The following is a 10828-nucleotide window of genomic DNA, read 5'->3' on the forward strand; positions in this document are numbered from 1 at the left end:
AAAAGTTGTTCTTTTGAGTGATAAAAGTGCCGCGAGTAGCGCACTAATTATAATTAGCATTAGCGAGTCAGACTGGAGTAGATCATTACAATTCCTTGCACATCTATAGATTAAAGCAAAAATCATTGTCAATCAAATCATTTTGAATCAAAAATCGTTCTTAATCAAAAATCGATTCTGAATCGAATCGCAGACCCAAAAATCCAAATCGAATCGTGAGACATTCAAAGATTCCCACCCCTAGTAAATATTACTCTAAAATTGAGTCTTTTGGTCCCACTCTAAATAGTCAAACTTACTCGACAGAATTTACAGTGTAGTGAAAGTGTAACAGTAGTTGGTTCTTCATTTACATTGTGCGCTAGATATAATTTTAGTTATTAGTTTTTCATAAATATATACAGAATTTGGCTTACACTTTATTTTGTCGCACTCTAATGTGTAAGTAACTTTGTGTGAGTAAAAAGTGTTGCAATTTCCTTGACTGTAAGTAGAGTACGGTATGTCAAACCGCAACCTTTGAAAACTGCTCTTGTAAAATCCTTTGTTCCCTTCTGTTTTATATATAATTGTATTTTGTTAGCTGTTAGCTGTTTGTTAGCTAGTTGTCTGTTGTTGTGACAAAACATCTAATGAATTTGACTTGCAGTGCTGACAGATTGCCAAAGGGACGACTTGTATGACTTAGAAATTTGATATTGACACATATGTAAGTTGTTTTGGGAGAGATATGAGCTTTTGCAGATGATCCACGGTGTTGTGCAAAATCATCCAAGTTCTTTTTGGCAAAAGCACTAAGTGAATGCAGATGAGCCAAAGCAATTGAGAATGATCTTGCAGTTTTGAAAATGTCATCTCAGTTTCAAGAAATGTGCCAAACCTATGGCGAAAAACTGTAACATGAGTTTGAATGTGATTAGTTAGTTCTGAATGCAACCACATCCCTAGTAATAAGCAGGTGTGCACACTTATGTAACCACATTATCTCAGTTGTATATTTTTGCCTCTCCCCTCTCAAAAAGATGCCATTTTGTTTGAAATTATTTAACTTTTGTACTTTATTCTATCACAAATTAATGGCATTTAAACAGGGATTTAAAAACGTTATTTCCACTCTTCTTGCTTAATAGTGTTGCAGGATTTAAATGTCACATTCATTTACAATTTTTTATAAATTCAAGTTAAAATAAAATAAAAATAATTAATGACTGGACAGTTAATTGATTGAAAATTGATTTAAAACTTTAGAGCCATTTTTTAAATACTTTTTTATTTTATTTTTATTTTTTACTATAATAGTGTAAATGTTCTTACAAAAACAAAAAAAAAGAAACCTGTATGAAAAGTTAGCATTTTTATTACACTGGCTTAACCCCGTTTTTTCCCCTCAGTGCCAAGATGGTCGCCCCTTGTCATCACGGGACCGAAACAACCTTCAGGAACTGGAAGGGAAGCTGCAGGTCCTACAGCGGAGGGGGAGGCACCTGGAAATCGCAGAGAGGAACTGCTGCAACAAAATGGGCAGTGCTCTCAGACCTTTCAAGGTAACACTCATTTTATGAATGAAATACTAGTATCAAATTCACAGTGTGCACCTATATGAACTGTTTTGTAATAATAATAATAATAAAAAGATTCATATTTCCTGAGCTAATGTTCAGCATGATTGATTGGGATGTGCAGCCACATTTCTAATTTCCTCCCTTGGAAGTTTGTTTCTGATATTTTGTTTTGCTACAGCATACCTGATATAAATCTGCCATGTCAGCATGCTCCAGAGTGGACTGCTCTAGATTCCCTTTTAGCTCCACTATATTTGTCTTAAAGAAAAGTTCACATTTTTCAGGTATTCTCTTTTGGTTCCATGCAGTGCCTTTGTTTACTTTCTTCAATGTTTATCTATTAAGCAAAGAAATAGGATTAATCTATGTTAGCAAACTGACCCTGATGCGGTTAAATCCCACAATGCCTCTCACAAACTGCAACTACATAAGAGATGCACTTAAAAAAAAAAAAATCCAGTGCTACATGTGGAATTATACAGTTGTAAAACACAATAAGTATATGGTTGGTTGGGTGTCAAGCTATCAAGCTAGCGCAAGCTTAAAAGCTGTTTGCTGGAGGGGCTTCTGTAGCCTCCGCTACTGTGACAGCGATGCTTTGCAACTGCAGGTTGAACAGCTGAACTGTTGAAGCAGCAGCGGGCAGGTAGAGGAGCAGCCATAGATGATGCCGGCTTTTAAAACCGCAGGACAGAGTGAGCGGCAAAGTGTAGCAGCCGGTAAGCAGGTTGTTACGTTTGGTGATACAGGGAGGGACTTTGAGGTCGTGGAGGGTAACGTTAGCCAGCCTCTATTACATGTCTTCAGCAATAGCGATAAACTCTTATTGCATACCTACCAAAATTTTGCCCTGACAACAATTTGTTTTGATAAAATAGCAAAAGTTTAAGGCTGAGAAATGTTGGGTGAGCAACAAATGTCATTACAATATTATACATATTCATATTATAGGTGTATAGGAAGCTGCATTGTAGTTTGAATTAACAGCAACACTCTGTGCTATAGTTAAACATATTTTAAAAAGCATGAGAATTAACATCTTTGCAATTCAAACATGATTAACTAATTTGCTCCCGAAAACATATAAATATGTTCTATTTTGAATCTATTAAGTGTCCCAAATACCGTTTTTTTATGCTAGAGCATACAGAAGGCTTTGATGCAGCCTCTCAACTGCACAAAACGGTCAAAGCAATGGTAGTTATTACAAAAATGGCCAGCAGGTGGCAGCAGAGTAGAAGAGATCAAGCAGGGCCATGTTGAAAACAAGCTCATTTACCCACAGTTCTAAGCAGATTTGTGAATAATGATGAAACTTAGCTATATTCTAATGCTAATTGCTGCAAAACGGAAACGGATAGAAATATACTTTTTTTTTTTCCTAATGAAAGATGAGACGCTAATCTTTCTTTTGGTAGGTTCCATGAACACAATATTCTGTGGGCCTTGCAAAATCTAGTAAAACAGCCGGGAGCGAAGGGGATTCCTTCAGTTAAAATGGCTGGGAGTGAATTGTGAGTTAAAACTAAGTGTAAAAACTACCAAAGGGTCTACACCCCCATTGAATACGATGAGTAAGGGTAAGTATCAAATGCTTTTAAGACGGGTGGGCAATTCCGGTCCTCGAGGGCTAGAGTTCTGTAGGTTTTAGATGTTTCTCTCCTCCAACACACCTGATTCGAATGATTATTAGTGTCCTCATAAGTGCGCAACTTATGATTGACACCTTGTCGTCACACCTTCTGTCTCTTATTGGTTGTTTTTCTTTGGCCACTGTGGTTTCATAAAAAAATTACGTTTTTTCTTCTTCTAAATACAGTTTTTTTTTGTGTACTACTTTTGGGTCATATTGACAGTTGGAAGAAAATGTCATACTCCCTCTTTAAGCACTAATATATAGATGGTACCACAAAACTGAAATAACATAAAATCTCATAAATAATGATTGTTCGTTGTTTTTAGGTTGTTTTTTTTCCCTCACCCACTTTCAATTTTTGAAGCACTCTCCTACTGAGTTGTGACCAGCTGGCCAGTTGGCAAAAATAAGCCTTTTTTTTTTAATTGCAATGGACCCACACTTCAGTAATTTAAGTATTGTTTAAATTGCACTCCATACGTTGGCATAACTGTAGCCCAATTATTACATATTCCAGTCAGGCACACTTTTTTTTTAATATGAAATGTCCCTCAAGCATTTCATAAGCTTTATTGCTTTTTTGGCTGCCGCTAACCTAGCAAGCTTGAAGCTCGATGCTCGTGTCTGGGCTGCACCGTTGCTTCCCTTTGTCACCTTTGGCATCATTGCCAAACTGGAGGGCCGAGCCATATGGTCTTGCCTTCACATAAGACATGACAAATTTATATGGGCCAGTCGATGTTTTTCAAAGCAACAGAATTGGCTCAGTATGTTAAATTGATGTTGTTGTTATCACTCTCCAATATTTTAACACATTTTTTGTATACATGTATTGTCTTTTTGTGCAGATTCTTCTGGGCATTTTCTTTATCCTGGTTGCTCTGCTGTTCTCTGTTGCGCTGTTTATTTCGAAGTAAGTCTTTGTTTTTGTTTAATGTGACGTGAATGTGTCTTGACCTTAAAACGACCCTTAAAAAAGTAAAAAAAATTGCATTTTATGGTGCACAAAACAGTACTTGCTCGTTGTTGTATTTTTTTTTTTAATTGTTTAATTTGTTACTGTTTCAGTCTGGATAAAGCTCTCCACTCGGCTGGCATCAGCTCCGGCTTTGTGATCTTTGGCACCAATCTAACCAATCCTTTGAATGAACTTCTATTAGCCTTACAGCCTGTAAGTATCCATGCATGTCATTTGTGCAATACATGATTTTCCTCTGTTAAGATGCGCTCAACTATACTGTATATTTTACTGTTACCTTCCAGATGGCGCCCAATTTTCATTGTTCCTAAACTAAACATTTAATGATGTTGTGGTGGTGTGAAAGTACTATATGTGAAAGCTGCATGTATTCTCTGATCTTGGTCTTGCAGGTATTTCCATTGGATTACATCCTGATTACAGTCATCACAATGTATTTTGTTCTCACATCCATGGCGGGTATTCGCAACATGGGCATCTGGTTCTTTTGGATAAGGGTAAATACAGACGCCGGCTGTATATCTTTTTTTTTTTTTTATATTGATGCGCATATCCATTTTGAAATGTATCTTTTCCTTTACAGCTGTACAAAATTCGACCAAAAAGAACCCGTCCCCAGGCTCTCCTCTTCCTCTGCATGATTTTGCTTTTGATTGTTCTCCATACCAGCTACATGATCTACAGTCTTGCTCCTCAGTACGTCATGTACGGCAGCCAGAAATATCTCATAGAGGTAAGGGAAACTGTGTAGCTTCATCCCACTTATTTCTTCGTGTTCGGCCTCCCCGATGAGGCTTTGATGATAGGCCCAGCTAGGTCAATGTGTGTTCTCCACAGAGACCGTTTGTAGTTCTTGTTGGATTGTAAACCATGAGGAAGGTCTGTTTACCTTTCAGATGATTTGTGTGTATGTGTGCTTTCGACGCACCGCTGTCTCTATACCTCAACTAAAAACTTTTTTTAACACCCTTACTTTCCCTTCAATAAGAGAAAATAGATGTTTTTAATTCACAGAGAAGATGGATTCTTTCATTCATTATTGTTGATGTCTGTCTTAATTAGGGATAGAGCAGTTATCTGCTGGGTCGACCAGTGCCAATATTCAGCATTTTGGTGAATATCGGCATTTAAAATAAATAAATAAATAGATCTGATGGCCAATAAAAGGTCCGTTAAAGTTGTATCAACTTGAGGGAACTATTTATTTAAATTTTCAGTTAACTTAATGAGATGCTGTCAACCCTGTGGACTCCCTGGAGCTTTTGTTTTGCGTTGTTTTTTTGCAATTAAAGCCAAAGTAAGTGAACATTTAACATATCAGATATTTTTTAATTTTGGAAAAGTATTTACTGTAAAAAACTATTGGGCACAATTTAGTTGTTAGGATTGACTAGGATTATAAAAAAAAAAATCATTTTGCAAATCTAAAAAGTTTTTCAAAAACACATTTCAACAATAATTGTTAATCGTAGGAAATTGTATTATTATTACTTATTTTCACTTGGAAGTGAATATCGACTCCAAATATCAGTTATCGGCCGCCTTGATAACTCATAATCGGTATCATATCGGCTCTGAAAAAACAACATATCGCTCCATCTCTAGTTTTAATTTAAACATTCTGGTAAACTCATTTATAAACTATAAATGCACTATACTGCTCAAGTCTAAAAAAAACTTCCAATTTTAAAATATTTTCCTTGAAGCAACTTATGTTCAATTTGCACCTGGGTCTATTTCTATTTTTTATTGTTGTAAAACATATTTGCCAGTGAAATATCTCCATCTACAAAGCTTTCTGTTGGGGAAAAAAATTGTGATTGAATCATTTTTCTTAAGATTAGTTTTTTTTCTCCTGGGTCTTTCCTAGTTTTATAAATGTAGTAGTATAGATTTTTCCTGTTTTTGAATTGTTCTACTTTCATGTGTCAGCCTCAGATTTTGCTAAGATTTGTGAATTTTGTGTGTTTATTATTATTTTTTATCTCAAGAGTCCTTCATCAGGCCTTACGTCGGGGAACACTTCATTCAGCACCACCAGGGTCTGTGATGCCAACGCGCCCGAGGGTGAGTGTGTCATCTTTGCTTGTAAGGTAGCGGCGGTCTGATAGCGAGATGCTGAAGGATCCCGCTATACATTATCAAAGATTCATTTCTCACAAGTTGAGTTTAAGAGAGCAAGGCCAGTGTACAACAGAGCCATTTCATGTAGAACACTGTTCAGCTATCTTTATCGCCTTCCATTATTTATTAAGGAGAATAATAACAAGGACAAGCATTTACTAATGCGGTATGTAACCTCTTGCTGTCACCATGCCAACACTTATTATAGCACATCAGTCACAAATACAGGAAACTGTACATCATTGGAAGAAGCTTTAAAACTATGCATTACGCATCGGGTTCATGCTACAGTCACACAACGTGGTTATGATACATTTGTTGTATAAGTTAAGGTTTGTGAATACTAGGGGTGTCAAAATTAGCGCGTTAAAAAAGTTCCTTTAACGATTAACGACCGCCCCTTATTTGGAAAGCCTCTAGTAAGGGAGAATTCCCGTTGTGACGCAGCAGAAACGTCCACGTCAAAATTACCCAATAGAAATGCACTGTACTGCACTAGAACTAAAATACACAATGTTTAAGGGGCAGAATGTTCGAGTGGAGGAGCCATTTGGACTGTGTAGCACTACCACCGGCTCCCCGATTTGTCAGAACGCACTCGGTAGCGCCGGTGTTAGCGATTAGCACCGAGCCAGGCTGCCACAGCTTTCCAAGAGGAATCCATGGGCACTCCTGTGAAAGCCAAGAGCAGAATGGACGCTGTCTTGTCATTTGGAGTCACTCCAAGCCACTTGATCTTTTGATGTGAGGCGTATTTTTTTCAGCAACTCCAGAAAATAGCTTAAGTGTATCTTTCGCTGGCAGCAAAGCTATGTCACTTGCACATCCAAGAACGTAACAAAATAAAAGTAAAAGTTGTGTAAAGGAGTCACTATAACACAATTTAGCTGTAATAAAAGAAATAACAATGTATATATTTGTGGGGACCGGGGTCAATTTGTTTTTTACAATTTTAAAAATGTGCAAAGTTACTTCATTTGAAAAATTTGTCAGCTTTTAATATGAAAAGAAAAATGCACTGAGCTGTCACCATCGTCTTACAAACGCCATTATACCATGTACTTTTAGTGACAGAAAAATGACCAACACAATCAATGTCATTACAGTACCGTACATATTTTTCATTTTAAAACAATTTTATGAATTGTTATGAAATTATTGTTATCAATGACTAAAAAAACGCAACCATATTTCTATTAGGTGAACATTTCTTCCCACTTTTATGTTAACAAGAGTATGAAAAAATTGCTAAAAAATATTTTATTGTAAATTCACATATAAATTGAGAATATAAAATGTGCGATTAATTTGTAATTAATCGTGAGTTATTAATTGAATTCATGCAATTAATTACGACAAAAAATTGTAATCACCTGACACCTCTCGTAAATACACTATATTTATTGCCCTATATCACTCACCAGCATTGACTCACATGTGAACTAAAGTGACATGACATCCCATTTTTAATCTGTTTAATATCCACAACAAACTCTTTCATTAATGACTTTAAAAAAAAAATCCCCAGTTGCAATTGACTTTCACCTCAAAAGATGTTGAATATTTACTTGGTTTTCAAGGAAAAAAAAGACAGCATCTCTATTGAAGGGCGACTTCCATCAATAAAAGGGACGTTCTGATTTGTTTGCACTAATCTGCCATTTGTTTGCATAGGTTTTGCTCCCTTTTGTAAGTTAAAGCAGTCATGTTCCACACTGAAGCAAATCAACCTTGCACAAATAAATTATATCATCTGGCTCCGTCAAATAAACAACAAAGCTGACGTCGATGTTGACTTACTGTGTACTTCAAAGTCCTCAACAGTGCTTGTTATTTAGCAAGTGCACGACTCCAGGACAGCATCAAATGCACACGAGATACCGCACTGGATATCTACACGTTTCTCCGGTCTGAAAAGAAGATATGTCATTAAAGCGAAAGATTGTACAAAGTCTCTCAGATGAAGTCGAAGCACAAAGGCACATGTTCATGGCTTCATTGCTTATGTCTTATTGAAGTCACAATTCAAATATAGCTTCCTGCTGTATACGCTTCCCAGTTTGTTTATCTTGTCACGTACACACTACACAACAGACGACAATATCATGAATCACAGAAAATCAATTTTTGCTTATCCTTACTAGAGTTGTTATGTTTTATTTTTTATTTTTTTGTAGACTTTTCTGTCAGACAGTGATTTTATTTATTTTTTTGTTAAGGGCCAAAAAAGATTCTTCTTCTTTTTAAACCGTTAAGCTCTTTTTTCTTAGACTCAGTTGTACAATTATAGTTTTCTAGAAAACACACACTAACAGCATAATGTGTATTGGCATTGTTCCATTTGATGTGTGCTGGGTTATGGGTGATTATTGAAAAAATATTGCTGTATTTTTTTAAGTTGCACCAGTCAAAAAATGCACCATGAGGGGGAAAAAAAGAACATGTAACACATTTTTGTTGGAAATGTATTCTTACAAAAAAACGAGATCAAGAACAGTAGAGCTCAGATTGGCACCTATTGTCCCCATTCCTTAATCGCGTTGATGGCAGTGAACAAATTCTGTTTGGATTCGAAATCTCCACTTCTAACAACGGAAATGTTTTTCTTTTTCCTTTAAATTGCTTACCTTAACTAGAATCCCGCATCGCATTGTGGCCAAAGGTAGAATTCTGGCCAGTTACTGTGCCTTTTGGTGCTGTAAATACTAGTAAATCCTTGTTGTGGATGTCACATGCTAAAGTAGCGAACTAGCTAGGGAGACGGTCCCTTCGTTTGTTGCTGTGAGAAGCGGCAGCAAACTCATGTCATGCATCACACATTGGTTGCCACGACTACTCTACTTTTTTCTGCTTTCTTTTCTACAGTTGGCAAATACTTTTGGTACATTAGCGCCACCTTCTGAAATGGAGTGTGTGTGACCATATTCACTAAATCATTATTATGATTCAATTTTGAAATTTGTAATCCCGAAAGATGGTTGACTGAGTTCCACCTTCAAAGTGTTCAGATTCTCTACAATCGAGGAATTGCTTTACCATATATGCTGTAAGTCATTTCTTTTTTCCTTTATTCTCAAGAACTCCCTTTTCTTAGCTTTCACCTGATATTTCCAATGGTCCTGCATTTTTGGGATTATGGAGTTGTTGGCATTCTTCATTTGTGTAGTGTTGGAAAAACACAAGCAGGCTCGAGTCAGCAGGGTATATTGCCAACTGCCAACTGGAGCTGCGCTGGGTTTGGATGCTGCATTAAGCGTAGATGACCGGACATTAATTGTACCACCTCCCCTGGAAGGAAGCATCAGAGCCATCACATACTTTTAAGGAAAAACTAAAATCAGAATATTTGCACACCAGTTTCTCTGTGTACAAGATTATTCAGAGTTGTTGATCCCATATAATGTATATCTGTCTTGTGAACTCTAATGATGGCTCCCTCAGCCAAGAAATGATCTGTCCTCCCTGTAGTTTGTTGTCATCACTTTAACGCCTCCATCATCACATTAGCGACCCCCATTAGCGGTCGCATTGGCTCCATTTGGCAAACTAACTAAACAGTGATCTTAATGTCATTGTGCATTCTTTCTAGTAGTGTTGGACGAATGAAGCTTCATGAAGCACTTGTGATATTTTTTGACTCCTCTAGATGCCACTCTTGGTGTAAAGATGTACTGGAAGTTTCACCAATTTCCTTTTTTTTTTTTCTTTAGAGCTCAGTATTGTTCATTCGATTTGACATCATCATTGCTCTCCTTTAAAAAAATAAAAATAAAAAAAATAAAATGTTTATTTTTTATTTATTTTTTAAGTTTCACCAATTTCCATTGCACTGGCCTTTAAATTTAAATCAAGAGCACCATCTACAGTAGTAAAATATTACTATATTATATATAGATATATATATATATATATATATATATATATATATATATATAATATTACTAGCAAGTGCTTCATGAAGCTTCATTTTCCCATCACTGCTTTCTAGGGACTCCAGACTCAAATTTGTCATAATATCCAGAGAGTTGCTTTATTATTTACTTCATTATTGCTTATTGTTTGAGGTGACCAAATATTGTTAAAATTGTTTGTTATGGCAACATTTGTACGGGAAAGTTTTTTTTTAAATTATTATTCTCATTATTATTTTTTTTTTTGATAAAGTGTGTCCTCTTATTCCTTGTCTGTTTCCTAGCAACTTAATGTTAGCACATTGTTAAATGATCTTTGGGTGAAAGCTGCCTGCAATTTTCTGTCGTCTTGAAGCTGTCAAGCAATTTTCAAACTGATTAAGGAGAGACTCGTATAACACCATCAGAAAATAATAGTCATTGTTAGCCTTTTCGTGTTCAATCAAGGCTCAACATCGTTCTTTGTTTTTAACAGACATTTCATATGTTTCTACATGTCCTTACATGTTCAAACATCACACCAACAAAGTCATCAGAACCAAAAAAGAGCAATAGATAGATACTTACTTACTTTATTGTCAAATGCATAATCCAAAATTTGCTTTCAACACAGTTA

General features: G+C 36.1%; 1 protein-coding gene across 1 annotated transcript in view; it reads left to right on the forward strand.

Annotated features, from left to right (window-relative positions):
* Nucleotides 1-10828, forward strand: part of lmbrd1 (LMBR1 domain containing 1) — a 48583-nt gene that overhangs the window by 30152 nt on the left and 7603 nt on the right. Inside the window, exons 9-14 of the mRNA XM_077582398.1 lie at nt 1392-1544; nt 4047-4111; nt 4267-4369; nt 4570-4674; nt 4761-4910; nt 6169-6244. Coding sequence (XP_077438524.1) covers nt 1392-1544; nt 4047-4111; nt 4267-4369; nt 4570-4674; nt 4761-4910; nt 6169-6244 — 652 coding nt within the window. The remainder of the gene's footprint in view (nt 1-1391; nt 1545-4046; nt 4112-4266; nt 4370-4569; nt 4675-4760; nt 4911-6168; nt 6245-10828) is intronic.

This window comes from Vanacampus margaritifer, chromosome 12 (genome assembly GCF_051991255.1).
Source record: "Vanacampus margaritifer isolate UIUO_Vmar chromosome 12, RoL_Vmar_1.0, whole genome shotgun sequence".
Classification (NCBI taxonomy): domain Eukaryota; kingdom Metazoa; phylum Chordata; class Actinopteri; order Syngnathiformes; family Syngnathidae; genus Vanacampus; species Vanacampus margaritifer.